This window comes from Branchiostoma floridae, chromosome 14 (genome assembly GCF_000003815.2).
Source record: "Branchiostoma floridae strain S238N-H82 chromosome 14, Bfl_VNyyK, whole genome shotgun sequence".
In the NCBI taxonomy this organism is placed as follows: domain Eukaryota; kingdom Metazoa; phylum Chordata; class Leptocardii; order Amphioxiformes; family Branchiostomatidae; genus Branchiostoma; species Branchiostoma floridae.
Genome location: NC_049992.1, coordinates 18,414,838 through 18,430,799, shown reverse-complemented (window position 1 = coordinate 18,430,799; position 15,962 = coordinate 18,414,838). Strand labels below are relative to the sequence as shown.

Below are 15,962 nucleotides of genomic sequence, written 5' to 3'. Positions count from 1 at the left end.
AATCCCTTTACATCTCCTTGACAATGACAAAACAGCTCTCTTTACAAGGGCTTCTTGTAGTATGTACAGCCTTTGTGGTGAGCCTTTATCCTGAATGTGCTTATCGTATATCACCATAGCCTCTTCCTTTGTTGTTTCTAACGTCTCACTAAGAAACTGGTTGGCCTGTGACTCAGGCAGTGGAACTTGTCTGACAATGTCTTCCCAGTTTCCGGCTTGTAACGTTCGTCGCACAAGGTCTGCAGTTTCTGAATAAAAGACACATTCAAGAATATAATTAGACTCAACCAATGATTCGTGTCAAGAATAGTCTTGAATTTATTCGGTTGTGCAAACACAGAAAGCACAATTCTATAGGGACAGGCCAAAGAGTGGTGGCGGGGTGGATAAGAATTGCGAATCAGCGCCCCTTAACCTCCACCACAAAAAATAAACGCCACTGGTTCTAGTAGAAGGCTAAATGTTTGTGTGTGTGTGTGTGTGTGTGTGTGTGTGTGTGTGTGTGGAGGGGGGTGGGTATAGAGTGTTACGAGACGACTGAAATAGATAACTCACCCACCACCAGTTGAGCAATAAATGCAATCAAACATGATATTGAATAATCAAATAAATATATGCACATGTAATACACATTAATAACTTAATGAGAAAAATCGACTCTTACGTTTTGCGAAGTTTTGCCGCCCTGCGCGTCTAACTTCAGTGACGTAGACTCGGTATTCCTCCAGCGATTCGTGGCTTGGATCGGTGTATGTCTGACAGGGTACGTCATTTCCTTTTTCATGATCCTGCAAACAATTGACACCAAGTCTCACATTAGAACTCTCTTTTAAAACATATTAAAAGTCACGATGCTTTGTTCTGTGGTTAGATAATGGGGGATGCATTGCCTTTAAAATGTCCCTAAACACACAGTCAAGGAACTTATCAATATTTCAACTACTAAACTACATAGTTCAAATTCGACCTGAATTTGCCCCAAAACTCTGACTAGGGAAGCACGTATACACAGAAAAAAAAAATAAACGTTTGAATCCATTCCAAACATGTGAGCTTGCATTATTTCCAAATCAGTGAACCGAACAATGTCACTAAAAGCACGTCTGCAAAAGGTGAAACACATGTCTATACGAAAATTGGCGCGTAATTTAAATATCTTGTTATACGTTTCACCAAGCAGAGGTTCGAAATTGTTGTTTTGTGGAAAGTTTTAAGGCGTTTGGCCGGCAGACATCACCGAAACGGGAAAAAATATGAAGCCCTACAAAAAAAACGCCTCAAAACACGCCAAAAACTAGTTGAAGCCAAACCTCTGCTTAGAGAGTAGTTACATATGGCCGACGAAATCACATATTAAGCACTATGGAGAACTGGTGCGTCTATCTTTCACGGGATAGTTGTCATGACTATTCAAGAATGCTAGATCCTGCAGAGAAATATATTGCTACATAACAATCGTACGCGAAGAACACTTGATTTTTTGGAAACAAAATAATACACACCTAGACCTTTAAACTAATCTTGTTTACATTTTTCACAAACCAAAATGTTCAAACAAGTCATAATGCACTAGATGTAAATCATTGTAACTTAATGCGTCTATGAATATATATAGTTGAAGAACATCTTACGTTGTTCAGTTTAACAATATATTAAGTTCACCGGCGCTATCCTTACATGATTGAAAACATTAATAGAGAAAAATGTGAAGATTTTGTACCTCGTGCTGGTCTGGTTGTGCTTGAGACGTCTCCCCCAAGAGCGTATTTGTCACAGATAGATTACGAGTAGCTGACGACGATCTTTCGACCGATACACAACAACTCCGTAAGTGTTGTTGTCGACAGCTAACTTCTAAACTTTCTCCCCCTTCTGGAGGGTGAATTTCAATTGTTCCCTGACAGGTTAAAATGTTTGTTTGGTCGACGTTCTCACTCGATGGCGAGTTGTCGACAGTATTTCTTCTTTGGGTTTCATGTGCCCTGGCTTTTCTTATGAACCCAGACCAACTATGACACGCAGTTGGTCGTGTGTACGCTGTTGGTCGTGTCCGGAAGGGTTGTCCGTGTCTTGGGTCGTCAAGCGACCGACAGCCGCTGTTCTGTGCGCCCCCTTCCCTCTCGTAGCAGACCGACACGTCCCATGTACAGTCCCCCGTGGGGTCATCGGGTGCACTTTCATCGGACTCAGCTGTACACCTTGACACAACATGACGTAAGATTAGACTCCGCTACCTTCCCATATATACCTTAACAGTACTGAGAAGTCTAGAGTTGTCTACCTAACTAATATTCTTCTACCAAGAGGTTGCATTTTTTAGTACACAGATCTGTGCAAATATTTTCTTGATACTTTGTTGGCCTGTGACCTATACGCTATAACGCCAAAATCATGAACACTCTTTCTAGCATCATACCATTTCATAGCTTGTTAACAAATCACATATTCTGATATAAGATTTTAGTTCCCGTATGCTAGGTATTTACGAAAACGCGTACGGCTTACCTTTGGTCACAGCCTGTCATGACGGAGTCTGGTCTCATCAGACTGAGTACTTTATTCAGTTTCAAAGTGCTCTTATATAGCTATAGGGTGAGACGATTACACGGGAAATAACCTGGGTTACGGCTCTCTGATGTCATGATAAAATAAAGAAGTTAGTTTCGGAGGCGGCCCAAAAAGAGGAAGTGTTCCATGTTTACAAAGGGACCTGACCAATCTGAGTTTCTATGGGTGGATCGAAAAGAGGAACATGTATAGAAACTCAAAACAACTGGGGAAGCCCAGAAACAGGATGTAACAAAGGTCGCGGTACTACGTAGTTTCGGAGGCGGAGCAAAAAGGGGAAGTGAGTTGAGTAATTGGTCTGAAGTTCGCGCAACTCTTGTCCATTACGTCATGGGGGGGGGGCACCTGTAATGGGATTTCCCTCTTTAATAATTACAAGTTCTTGGTTAGTTCGTTCATGCTTTTGACTGAGGGAGAAAATGGGAGTTCAGTAAAAGTCTTCAGGCTTGAGGAACTGGTTGGCTGGGAATGGTTACTTCAATCGTAATAAGATCAGCAACTTTCAAGGTTTGAAGGAGGGTGAGGCAAGGGTGAGTACGTTTCGCCTACTTTTACTTACATTTAAACGTATGTATTGTCTGTTTTAGTATTTTGATGTAGATTATATAAGCACTGTTAGCAGTGATTACAAAACGGCATTTTTCATAAGCAATACGCAAAGGACAATTTCAGAGTAGCCTTTAGAAACATTGTTGCTATCTATTTATGGTGTAATAGTTTTGTTTTTAGTTCAAGCGGAATTGCGCATTTTGTTACGCGGCGTTTTGACAACAGGACAGTTTATACATTCATTTATTCATTTGCACTCAGTACGATGTACATTTTGGATTTCCCTGCAAGTAGTACCCTATAAAAACACAAAAGTTCAGGGAAGGAAACTTGGAGAGTGACACAAAAATACCTTCTTGCCTTGATTAGCTCAATGTCCACCTCTTTTTTAGCTTTAATATTGAACTAACCTTCATGATATTTCAGAATGCCAAGAACAATAAAGCTGAATCTGTAATGTATCAAATAAAGAGTTCATTTAGTATTTTTTCGGAATTCCTATCGCAATGAATTCGATGAAATGCATGCAACAGTATGTGAGTACGGCCTGGGGCAAATGATAAAGGTTACGATGTGAAAGCAAGTACTATGATCAGACTATCCCAGAAGGCAAAAATAAAAATGTGTCGATTGACAGCTTCTAAGTAGTTTCGGAGCTAAAAATAAGGGTGACAATCCTATGTCTACAGCCACACCTGAATGACAAATGGCAAAAAAAGAGGAACTAGTCAGGGTCACCCTCATCTTGGGAAAGTGAACAAGAGGTGCGCAGGCATATGACGCAAGGAAGAAAAACACCTGAGGACATGCATATGTCATAAAAATCCCCGTGTTGGGTTTTCCGCTATGGTCAATGTTGGGAGGCATCAGAGGCAGCCCATTTTCAAAAGACCAGTTTGTGAGGTCCCACAGTGACTCTTTTCCTGAGTGACCTTGCGGCAGTAGCTAGTATAAGATAAGTTTATCACCGCAGTTAACATCAAGGTAAGAGCTACCTCTTTTCAGGAAGTTTCTACTTATATTGATTGTCAATAATCATGGGTTCTGTTTAGTCTGTGTAACGCAAACTCCGCTGTCCAGGGCTGTAACTAGCCCCTCCCTCTAGGGGACCGACGGATGTTGGGCGGGCTACTATAAGCGAGATTTAATCAGGCTAGGGTTCTGTTTACTAAAGTATCTGAAATGCCCTTGAAAAGCTCTAGGCTATTGATATGTTGCAGAACAGCAGTTTCATTATACTAATGGTTCTCTCGTTTCTTTGTCAGCTTTATCAACTTTTGGATATATAGTTGCATTTTGTGTTACAATTCATACCGGTATTATTGTTTACGGTATTTCATTGAAATGCCGCTGTAAAAAGAGCAATTCGTGACAAAATTGTCACAGTTCAGGACTCTGCCCAATACTGAACTCAACATAGCGTTACAGAGAGGAAGCATTCAGGTTGAATGATTTGTTTGCCATTTTCTTTGAAGAACCCTTAAACACAGCATAGCCTTACATTCAAACATAATCCTGTTTTGAATGATTTAAATGTACTTCATGCTTTGATATGTATACAGTATATGTATATATAACTGCTCTCCCACAAGTAGATTTCTTACATTTGTTGATGTCCCATGCTCCTAAATACGTTGTACTAAAACATATATAGGCAAGGGGCCTGGGTCAATAACCTCGCATGTGTACGGTCGGGGTTTCCCAAGAAAATGATAGTTGAACGACCCTTTTGTGGCATCGTCCAGACTTGCCCACAGAACAAAGGATCATAGAAACTCTTGTTTTCGTCACACTACCAGGAAGTTCCTCTTTTAGTGTTCACCTGTCGAAACTTATCCTATTGTGGAAAACGCGTGTTCCTCTTTTCCCTGTCAATCATTTTGGAACCCCGCCCCCAAGATACAATCTAAAAATACTCGAAGGGGACTTCGCAAGAATGACGAATGGTTGTCACTATAAAAAGTTGAAGTGCATCATGGTCATTTGGCTTGCGGACTTGAGGTGTGGACGTTTATCAGAGAGGTGCTTTGATCGGTTTCCATATTTCAAGGAAGGGCAGCGTCTGTATGTCAAACATTGTAAAACAGGTCTGTATCCTTTCTGACAGAGTGCTTTTCAGTTCTTCAGCTCTTGAGAGAAACATGGACTTAAACTTCTCAAAGACCAATGATTTGAAATTTCTTTTGGTGAAGCCAATGGCTCAATTGTTAATGTTAAGTTGGAATTTTCTTGTTAGAATCTTTTTTTATTTGCACATACATGGCACGTTTTAGAAATCTAAAGTTTTCAGATCAATTACCATTTTTCAATGAATTGGTGACTTAAGAACTCAGAATTGTAACTTACCATTGTTTATCCCTTTAAATACTGTCTTTATATCTGATAAGAATCTGCTTGGAGTCCAGCCATTACATACAGTGTTATGCTGTTACTAAATATTAATTCCATTTGATAATGTAGTCTGATATCTTATTGAAAGGCAAGGATTTCAACCTCCTTGTTGAAAGTGATATACACGGAGTACAACCATACATTTCACAGTGCTAAGCATTTATTGAATGCTTCTTCCTTGCAGTTGCTGGGTCGTGGTAGACTGAGAAAATCTTGGAGTGAGCGAGGAAGGCATCAAAGTGTGCGACCTCACCGGCGTGGACCACCTGGATTCTTATCTGTGCCACATCCCTTCACTTAAAACAACAAGGTGAAAAGAGGTCATAACGGCCAAACAAGCCATCGAGATTTGAGTAAAGACTTTGACTTGACTTGACTAGACTGGCCTTCTCAACCAGTAACACCATCAACCCTAGGGCACAGGCACGGTGGCACAGAACACACCAACAGCGCTGCAGTCCTCCTTTTTAACATCAAGGGAACATCACAAGAGTATGCCATGTCCGAGTCACAGCATCCCCTATCCTACCCATCTCCAAGTGCCCATCTTCCACTAGTAGCCATTCAACGTTCACCTCATCAAGACATGTCCACCCCCAGACAACAAGTCTGCCAACCCAAGCATGCAGAAATGGCAGATGAGCAGGCCAGGATTAGATCCTTTAAACAGTGGCCACTGAATGTTCCTGTTACCCCACAAGCACTTGCTAAAGCAGGTTTCTTCTACACATGTGAGTATTGTATAATTATATATCATGTATGCAACTTTATGGCGACACCTCAGGGTGGAGCTGTTGGTATAGTACTGTGATTGAGTCGAAAATATTCTACAAATTGCATGAATGCTTTCCCTACGGAATTGGTTTATGTCCATGCCTTATGAGAATGGTTTGTTTTGTTGTCTTGGTGTTATTGCAAGCTGGCCCGGCTCCAAGTTTGCTCTCAGGCTGAGTTGTAACCAGAGACTCACATCCTGTCACTCTGTAATATTCAAAAGCTAGTTTGGCCCAGATCCAAAGTTGTTGCTGCAGGCTTATGCCTGGTCCAAAGTCCAACAGGAAGAAATGCATAGACAGAATTGGGGTCAGAAATTCACAATAATAGATAAAATAAGAAATTCGCGAACACTCTAGATACATGTATCACAGAGGTACAAGTATGCAATATTCAGTTTCTGGTTACTAGTATTCTGTTTCCAGGTATGTATTTGTCCACAGTACATAAACATGAAATCATTCACTTAAAACAATGCTGTAAGAGAAGAAATTTTTTTCTGAATCCTTCATACCATATGGCTTATGACATCACATGACGTATTCACAACATAATCTTTGCAGTAGTGGCAGACCGTGTTCGGTGCTTCTGGTGCGATGGTGGACTGAAAGATTGGGAGCCAGGCGATGAGCCGTGGGAAGAACATGCCAGGTGGTACCCTCGGTGTGAGTTCTTACTGCAGAAAAAGGGAGACCACTACGTCCAAGCAGTACGTATTCAACAGGCTGCACAGTCTAGACTTCAAGGCCAACAACACATACAGGTGTGCAGTTTGCTGTAGATATGATAGATTATTTTGAAATAGATTCACGACCATGTTTATACTGAATTCCATATACAGTTGTAAAATATGCTGTTGATGCTATTGGCATGCTATAGCAGTAGCTATTTGTCTAATTCACATTCAGACTTTTACTCAACAGTTGCAGTGAATCGGGCCTATGATTCATTGTTACATATAGTATTCCATGAGACCATGTAAAACATAACTGTTAGAAAGTTACAGATACCTGCAACACTTTTCCTTTGTAATTCTGAAAGATGTGTGCAAACTCGAATCCATTAACTTTCTCTTTTAATTCACAGCATGGCCTTGACTCCGGATGGTACCTGTACAAGAGTGCCCTGGGACAGATGCACCTGTACAACAGTCAGCTGGGTGTCAGTCTGCCCCTCAGTAGTGGGAAACACCAGGACAGATTTGAGGTGCTGATTCAGGTGGAAGACCAGTTCATGGTGGTGGATGTCGCCTCGGTGGACTTCTTGAAGAATCCACCCTCAACTGCTTCAAGAAGGTATGTTTGCTATCATGTTCAGGAAATTGTAAAATATTCAAAAGATAGTACAAGCGTGACCATTTATATGTTGCAATTTTAAACGTTATATCTGTACACAAAATGTGCTTACTAACAAGCTTTCGATCAGTCCTCTGATCCTTATCAAGTTGAAATGACCCAAAGCCTATATGTCACACATCGAGACCGGAATTGTGACGTCATGGCGAAAGTCAAAGGTGCAAATGGAAGTCGGTATCAGCCCCCATCTCAGAGGCGGGGGGCAAAACTGACTTCCAAGCCCTTACATTCAAGTAGTGACCATTGACCATTGACTATGAGCAGTTTAAGAATATGCCACGTGTGGTTACATTTACCTGTGCTACAATAAATTGACGATTGAAGTTTTGCAATGGTTCAATGTTTGGCATCTTTGTGGTGATCTTTCTAACCTTTTGCATTTCAAAATGATATGTCACTCAATCTATGTGTATAATGCTTATGATTTTGCATGGCATTTATGTTGACTGATATAAAGTCAAGACTTTAACATTGATTGATAAAATGCTAGAAGTATGTAGAAACTAATGTGCGTTTTCAACTTCCAGAAAGATTGATGTCCCTTTGGGGGTCCAGAAAGCTGTGATGGAGAATCTACGAGAAGTCCTGTTCAACAACAGCACAGTCTTTCCAGACCTGCCATGCCGCTTCAAACCGGGAAAGATCTAGTGAGTTAATCTACATTTTCCAATACAAACATCTGTTCAATCTCAGTGAAATAGATGATAGCAAATGGTAGAATGTTTTAGGGATAACCGGTCAAAGAAAATAGGAAGAATGAAGTAGAGGAGAGCTGGTAGTTTTCTTTACCAAGCTTCTACAGTCAAACTTGGTCTAAAACAGGCAGTTGGTGTTATTTACATGACTCAGATAGGATTTTAAAAAGTCAGTGGATGTCGGATATTCCACCAAACAGAATCCTTTGTACCAACATGAATCATTGTATGGAGTATCGTCCTCTCACAAGTTTTCACAGAAAATTAGGTTGAGGCTCAGGTCCGGACCTGGGTCTGATCCTCTGGACCTGGACTGTACCTTTACCTGAATTTTCTGTACCGATACCCACCCCTAGGACAGACATAAAGAAATGTTAATTTGTGACTTCTAAACCACTATTCGTGTAAATGTTACATCATGATTATCTTGGATCTAAAATGGCTTCTTTGTTTCAAGCAAGGAGGTTTTGAACCAGTATAACAGCATAGCACTGATCAGTCTTTTTCTTTCACAATGCTTGTTCAGCTTGGACAGACTGGATGGGAAGAAAAAGGTGGTTGTGAGCTCTGCTGCCCATGCCAACTTACAACGTGACGGGGTCTTGGTAGCACCAGTCAATGAGTTGGGGACTGCTGACATCAACCACATGACCTCAGCAAAGAAGGTAACTACATGTATGTAAGACAGACACACAATATACATACATGCACACATACAGACACACACACACACGTACATGCACACAGACATACATTGTACATGGACACACTTCGTCGGAAGTCTCTCAACACATCCAGGTCATACTGTCTCACTGGACAAAGTCAGAATACTGGACTCTTAACAGGACTACTTTGTAAGAGGCATAAAGAAAGTCATATAACATCTATTATCATAATACCGGTACGTTTACGACGATTTCTCTAGCCATACTGATTTGACAAATTGTCAACGCATCATTTTCTCCAGTTACATGTTGCTGTTTAACTTATAGCTTACCCTTGCCACTTCTTCTGTGTAACTTTTCTGCCACTCTTGTCCTGCTAAAAGCGTAATATTGTAATTGTAACACGCCGCGGAATTACACGGCGAACGGGCGCATGGTTGGGAGGGGGTAAATAATACCGGTAGGAAGAAACACGGCACAATTAACTGCCGCTATGTACATTTATACATCCTCTGATGTTCCTTCCTTTTCTGTCAGTAAATGCATAAAACATAAACCTGCATGAGCATACAAAATGTCATGAGAAAACGGACGTATACTGTCAAGAATTTTCATTTAACTCCTGTCCGTCACAACCGCTATGACGTAACACTTCACTGCTAGCGTAGATATACAAATGGCGGGAAAATGGCTGCGTACGTTCAATTTTGCCCATTCAGTCGTAGATCCGGGCTATTATGCAACGGTTCTTCACACTTTTACATGAGTTGTAGGTCACCAACAGAAATTCAAGATTGTTGTTGAATCATGTTCGTCTTGTGCCGTGAGCATGTGTAATTATGATCTATAAATTTGGCAATGAATGTGACAGTGTGTTCGTCCCACGACGAGCTGCCTACCCCGAAAAAGATACTGAAAACTTTTGGCCTTGTTGTCTTCGTATGCATTGTTATCGATGCTTTGTAAATGGTGTATTGGACACCTAGATGTCTGAAGTGTGCACAGCTCAGAAATAACTATTGTTGCATGTGTAGATCTTTTTAAGTTCCAGTATTTTTAATCTACCGGTATAAGTCTTACTACCGGTATTATGCCAATGCATGTTACATATACATCAGGGCACTCCAGCCATCACCGAACAGAGAGGGTGGGCCTTATAAACTTCCTGACACATTTGACCAATTGCTAACGACACATATCCGGAAGATCACGTGTTATATAATTAATAAGATCACATGTCTGTATCTCTCCCAAGCTTGGTCATCAGTATGGATCCTGAAGAAGGCGACAGTGGTCGTTGAAATTTTGATTCGTGTACTTTTGTGATGGAAGAAAGTTTAGCTTAAGTTTGTAATATTGTATTACATGTATGATTACTACCAACACAGATGAGCTTCCATGATGTTTTGCAAACTGACTTTATCTTTAGATTGACACTGACCTTTATATATTTCCACCCCACAGGAGGACCTCATCCCCACCAGTGATGATCAGTACTGTGACATCGCCACACTGTTGGATGATCTGGACAGGAGATTCTTCTCCACACTGGGTCCAGATCCTCACCAGGTAGGGGGGCATACAAGTAGAAGTAGGGGCTCACTGTTAATGGACTTGAAGAATGTACATTGTAGAATCTACAACTGTAGAATGTTATTAGCTGTACAACATGTTCTAGGCTAAACTTTGAAAATACTAGAACAAAACTTAAGCTAAGGGCTTTGGTCCACTGGGTTTTAGCAAAATTACTGAACCTGCTATAATCATGATATACAAATTCTTGTGCCGTAGGTGTTCAGTGTTTTGACTGAATATGCAATGTAATGTACCCTCTTACACAGATCTGTGCTGATCTGGCAAACATGGCTGTACCAAACCCTGCATGGTCAGGCAGGAACAAGCTGCCAGTAGGTAAGTGTTCTAGATCTGCATTTAACAACATACTGTAAATGCATTTAAGTTCGCGGGGATTCAATTTTGCGGTAGCGGGAAAAAGGACTTTTTGCGGTGGTTTTGAATTTGCGGTAACACCATAGACTGCAGTCTAATACCATTATAGAAAAATGTTCGCGGTGGTTTTAAGTTTGCGGTGAAGTGGTGACCGCAAGCATTATTTCACCGCGAACATTTCTGCATTTACAGTACAGTGCACATTGTACAAGACGATATTGAGAATGCCATGTTTTTAACTCTCAAATTTTCTGGCATAAGTTAACCATATCAAGTGCAATCAAATAATCAGTAAGAAAATTTTAAAAGCTGTTTAAACAAAAGTGAAGATGACATCTCACAACATAACATGCAAACATTGAAATATCATAGATTCTATCAACTCTTCATTACTGTAATGTTTGGCTATCAAAGAAAAAAAAGAGGTCTCTATAAAACTTTCATCATGTAATACTTACATTTGCTTGTAGGTTGGCTCTCAGAACAAACCATGCGGAGAGAGGTTTCCAACAATGTCATTTCTGCACAGGCTAGAAATGCGTTTGGGACAGGCTACATCCCAAAGTCTACAACATTCCTCCATACCGTGGACCAACGAGGGTTAAGACACGAGTCAAAGAGACTCGAAACATTCGCAGACTGGCCCCAGCCCTCCCCTGTCAAGCCTGACGACCTGGCGGCAGCTGGATTCTTCTACACCGGCAAAGGTGACAACGTGCAGTGTTTCATCTGTGGCAATGTGATGAGGCATTGGAAGGAGGGGGATGACCCAGTATTAAAACACTTCTACGAGTTCCCAGACTGCGAGTTCATGCTGGGTTACGGAGTTGGGAACGTCCCGGCATCATTGGCGCTAGAATCCCGACAGGAGACAGTCCCCACACAAGAGAGTGAACTTGAGAGACTGAGGGAGGAAAGAATGTGTAAAATCTGTATGGAAGAGGAGATGGAGATAGTGTTTGTGCCATGTGGACACTTTGCAGTGTGTCAGAACTGCTCTGCCAGCCTTCGCTGCTGCCCTATGTGCAGGAAAAACATTGATGGAACCGTTAGAGCATACATGTCTTGAACTGCCATAACGGTCATGTCCTTATGGCACATACCTCTCCCTGCTTCTTCTTCTTTGCTGCATGGCAGCTTCCAATGATACGAGGGGCGTTCAATAAGTAATAACTCCGACCCACTTTCACTTGTCTGATCTAGATGAAATTTTGCATGTGTAATGATTCATATCTCTATACTTTATGTTGCAAAAAAGAGCTCTGAACTAATTGTGGTTTCTGATTTACTGGTGTTTGAACTGAGTTAGGTGTGAAATGGAACCTGAGTTGAGTGTCGCGCAGTGATCCAGTTTTTGTATTTGAAAGGACGCACACCAAAGGAGACTTTTGATGAAATGAAATAAACTTATGGTGATGATGCCCCATCATATGACCTTGTAAAACGCTGGCATCCTGAATTCAAACATGGCCGGAAGTCTGTGGAAACAGCTCCCAGACCTGGTCGTTCCTCTTCTGCCATTGATGAGGCATCTGTTGCAGGACCAACCTGGGGTGTCCTACAAAAACGGTGTCCAGAGCTGCATCAAACGAAGGGAGAAATACATAACTCTGGGTGGTTCCTATGAAGAGAAATCTCCTGCTATGGGAAATGAGTCAGAGTTATTACTTATTGAACGCCCCTCGTACCTGCCAGCATAGCCTGCCACTTCTCTTCCATCCATTGCTTGTGTCCTTGCTCTGTCCTACATATAATGTGTACAGGGTTGGGCAAGTCCACTTACCTGATTATCCCAGGCAAGTGAAAGTGCCTTTCAGGCTCACTTTTGTAAATAAAAATCTGAAAGACAAAGTTTCACTAACTCTATCTTGTTTTTTTGGTGTAGAGTTGGATAGTCTGTCAGGATATTCAACAGTGCAAGCTTTTCATGTCTTCTTAGCTAATTTCAGGCCCTCATCTTGAGTGTTAAATCATGTGCTAACAAGAGTTGGAAAGCCAAGCTTCAACCAAAACCCAAATGTAAGGTCCATAGGTTGTGATGTGTTGTCCCTAAAACCTATCCTCCTATTGCAAACTAACCAGGATGGCATACAGGGTAGTCACATTCAGACAAAACCATTCAAAGCAAAGTAGACAAATGATATTAAGTTAGCCGGTGCAATGATGCCACAGTGAGCATACTTCAGTGCCTAGAAGCGGTCAATGACCTTGCACTGAGCAAACTCGTTTTTAAAAAAAAATGGCCGAGTGGGTAGTGTTCGCCTTGCATTCGGTAGGTCGCAAGTTCGATCCCAGACTATTTTGCTTGTCATACCAAATTTAGAAAATGGTACATGCTGCTTTCCCTGCTTAGCACTCAGCATTCGAGAAAGAGTACGGAAATTGAACACACACCACTACCAGTGGACTAGCTCACTGCTGTATTGATTGCACAAAGTTGTGTGGCCCAGGGCTACTGAAACGAAGATGAGCACTGCCCTATGCACCATTAGGTATGGGAAGGACTTGACTATCTTAAGTTTAACCTGCTTACTACTGTACCCCAAGTCAACAAATGTTTACATGCAAGCTTCTGCATCCCTTATATATACGTTACCATGATCCCAATGGTAAAAAAATGCACAAAAACAAACCGTTTATTTACCTTTATTCTCTGTTACCAGAATACAGAAGAATCGGACTATTTCACACAAAAATACTGGCAAAACAAATTTACACAAGCACCTAAACCTAGGCGGCTATTTAAGCACATAAACTCTATTATTACATCAAAATACAAGCAAGAAAGTCTTTATATAAGTCATAATACTCTATCATCATAGAATTTGTCAGTACCAAAAGTAATATGCATAGAAGTTGACATATGGCAAAAACATAGAAGTTGACATATGGTAAAAACATATAATAATTCTGTAAAATTCTCCTTCATTAAATTGTCATCTAAAACAAAGATTAATTAACACCTGTCAGAACATTTAATGACTAGTGCACAAATTATTGAACCTTATTAATATATAATATCATAAATACATTCTATGGCTGGAGCAAGGTGCACAGGTGAAGTACTGGTATTTGCTGCAATTTTGAGATGTAGACTCTCACAAAATTTTGCATAATATTGATAAACAATTCTGATCATTTTTAATGCCATCATAGCATGTACCCTATATGTTCTACTATGGCAATGGAAGATTAATTCTTTTCTCTTTCTTAAACTAATGTAAATATAAAATTCTTAACAATTAAGAAATGCAACCTTAAGCAACATGATAATCAATATGCAGCTAAAATTTTATTGAACCAAGCAAAAAACGTCCTACTGTAACACACAAGAGTCAAAGGTAACAAAAAATGAACTTTTTCCTTTTCACCTTAAAATAAAAAATACTGTTTCTTTTTGAAAATTTGGAAAGTTTGCAGTAACAAAAAATGTAGGAATGTCTCATCTATACCCACTATTATATAATATATCATTGGCTATCATTGGTTGGAAAGTATCACTAAGTCTTGGCAAGATCTCGAGCTGACCATGTTTACAATATTTACAAACTTATAAGTTAAACATAATAATTACTGTCACCTACCGTTTAAAGTATGTTTAATAACATCAAAAATTGCACGAAATATTTGCACCAACTTTTCTTCTGATGGTGTATCCTGTTGTTCTACTGCTAATATCAATAATATTATTGCTTTTATCTTTTCTTGAAATTTTTTTAAAAATTGCTGTATGCACGTGATACTGATAGCAAGTTGGTTGGGTAACAGTAAACTTTGGCTCAGAGTTTTTTTCCGAGGTTTGCAGCCTTTTGATACAGCTTCTACTAGTTTAATTACAAATTTAAATCAAATTGCAGTCAATGGGTGGGGGGAAAAATCAAATTCAGAAATATCTGCATGACTGTATTGTATAATACTTTTTCTGAAATGGCTTTTTTTGGGGGGGGGAATCGGTGGATATGTCAATATCATTGGATGATAAGAACAATGAAAGATTAGTGGTATCTAATATGCTTTTCAGTTAATTTGAGGAGTTGCAGATTTTTCTGAAGTACAAAAATCTAATTCTAAATTATTGCTGTATTACAATATACAGTATTCAAGTCCGCATGGACTCAATATCACAGTACAGAGAAAATGGAGGGTTTGCAGTAGTTTCTAAGTCACATACTGTACAGTACTGGCAAAAACACCAGCATCTAAATGGACAGGCAACATGCTTTATTTTAAGAAATGGATTAGACGACATATTCTTTATGTAAATGATATTGTGGATGATCAGGGTAACTTTATATCTTTTGATGATGTAAAAGCTATTGTTGGTAATGATGCACATGTATTACTACAGTATCATGCTTTAATCAATTCAATTCCCAAACAATGGAAAGGTGTTTCTCGATTAGACAACGAAGAATCTCCTAGTATCAAACTTTGTGGTAAAGACATCCGCTTACTAGACTCTATCTTCTTTAAGAATTTCTGTATCATGCAATACCAAGCAGTCCCAGTCTCACAGAATTTCTGGGAGAAACGATTTCCTATGTACGATTTTCGTTCCATTTCTTGGCATGTACTATGGAAATCTCCCTTCTTGACCACTAAAGAACCCAAACTTATTAGTTTGCAATGGAAGATCTTGCATAATATTTATCCGACCAAAATATTGTTGCATAAGATGAGAATTGTAGAAAATAATAAGTGTATTTTTTGCGATATTATAGAATATATAGAGCATTTTTTCTTTGACTGTAAAATTGTTAAACCATTATGGGATTATGTGGAAAGTTTGTTTAGTTATTCCATATCTCTCACTGTACATGACATTATTTTTGGATACAACCCTCATACTTTGTACCATGTACAAATGTCGAGCAATAAAGTTCTATTTATATCTATTTTTTATGTTAAACAAGTTTCGGTACATCAATGAACTGCTGCTAGTTGCGAAACTATCCATTGTAAAATATAAGTCTACAGTGTCATCCCCGAATTCACTATGTCAAGATGCAGAAATC

The 15,962-nt window shown here is 39.8% G+C and overlaps 3 protein-coding genes across 4 annotated transcripts; all 3 read left to right on the top strand.

Moving 5' to 3' along the window:
• The first annotated feature begins 5,967 nt into the window (after positions 1-5,967).
• LOC118430803 (baculoviral IAP repeat-containing protein 7-like) lies at positions 5,968-7,674 on the top strand. Its single transcript, XM_035841826.1, has 3 exons — positions 5,968-6,239; positions 6,846-7,045; positions 7,369-7,674. The coding sequence occupies exons 1-3, from the start codon at positions 6,008-6,010 to the stop codon at positions 7,657-7,659; spliced, it is 723 nt and encodes a 240-aa protein (XP_035697719.1). The 5' UTR covers positions 5,968-6,007; the 3' UTR covers positions 7,660-7,674.
• Positions 7,675-8,081: 407 nt separating this feature from the next.
• On the top strand, positions 8,082-10,821 carry LOC118430200. The gene is made up of 4 exons (XM_035840910.1): positions 8,082-8,284; positions 8,859-8,997; positions 10,462-10,566; positions 10,789-10,821. Exons 1-4 carry the CDS (start codon positions 8,202-8,204, stop codon positions 10,819-10,821), a joined length of 360 nt encoding a protein of 119 aa, XP_035696803.1. The 5' UTR covers positions 8,082-8,201.
• An 18-nt stretch (positions 10,822-10,839) lies between these two features.
• On the top strand, positions 10,840-12,801 carry LOC118430707 (inhibitor of apoptosis protein-like). 2 transcript variants are annotated; one of them, XM_035841703.1, is made up of 3 exons: positions 10,840-10,908; positions 11,418-12,094; positions 12,633-12,801. In XM_035841703.1, exons 1-2 carry the CDS (start codon positions 10,860-10,862, stop codon positions 12,014-12,016), a joined length of 648 nt encoding a protein of 215 aa, XP_035697596.1. In that variant the 5' UTR covers positions 10,840-10,859; the 3' UTR covers positions 12,017-12,094; positions 12,633-12,801. The 2 variants fall into 2 exon arrangements, with proteins under 2 accessions (XP_035697596.1, XP_035697595.1); XM_035841702.1 differs by having other exon boundaries at positions 11,418-12,097; positions 12,636-12,801.
• The last annotated feature ends 3,161 nt before the right edge of the window (positions 12,802-15,962 follow it).

Excerpts from the sequence above, each read along its gene's own strand:
- LOC118430803 (XM_035841826.1), top strand. The coding sequence starts at position 6,008 with ATGTCCGAGTCACAGCATCCCCTATCCTACCCATCTCCAAGTGCCCAT. Across the intron at positions 6,240-6,845 it reads AGCAGGTTTCTTCTACACAT|TAGTGGCAGACCGTGTTCGG; the intron begins GTGAGTATTGTA and ends TAATCTTTGCAG. Across the intron at positions 7,046-7,368 it reads AAGGCCAACAACACATACAG|CATGGCCTTGACTCCGGATG; the intron begins GTGTGCAGTTTG and ends TTTAATTCACAG.
- LOC118430200 (XM_035840910.1), top strand. The coding sequence starts at position 8,202 with ATGGAGAATCTACGAGAAGTCCTGTTCAACAACAGCACAGTCTTTCCA. Across the intron at positions 8,285-8,858 it reads TTCAAACCGGGAAAGATCTA|CTTGGACAGACTGGATGGGA; the intron begins GTGAGTTAATCT and ends ATGCTTGTTCAG. Across the intron at positions 8,998-10,461 it reads ACATGACCTCAGCAAAGAAG|GAGGACCTCATCCCCACCAG; the intron begins GTAACTACATGT and ends TCCACCCCACAG.
- LOC118430707 (XM_035841703.1), top strand. The coding sequence starts at position 10,860 with ATGGCTGTACCAAACCCTGCATGGTCAGGCAGGAACAAGCTGCCAGTA. Across the intron at positions 10,909-11,417 it reads CAGGAACAAGCTGCCAGTAG|GTTGGCTCTCAGAACAAACC; the intron begins GTAAGTGTTCTA and ends ATTTGCTTGTAG.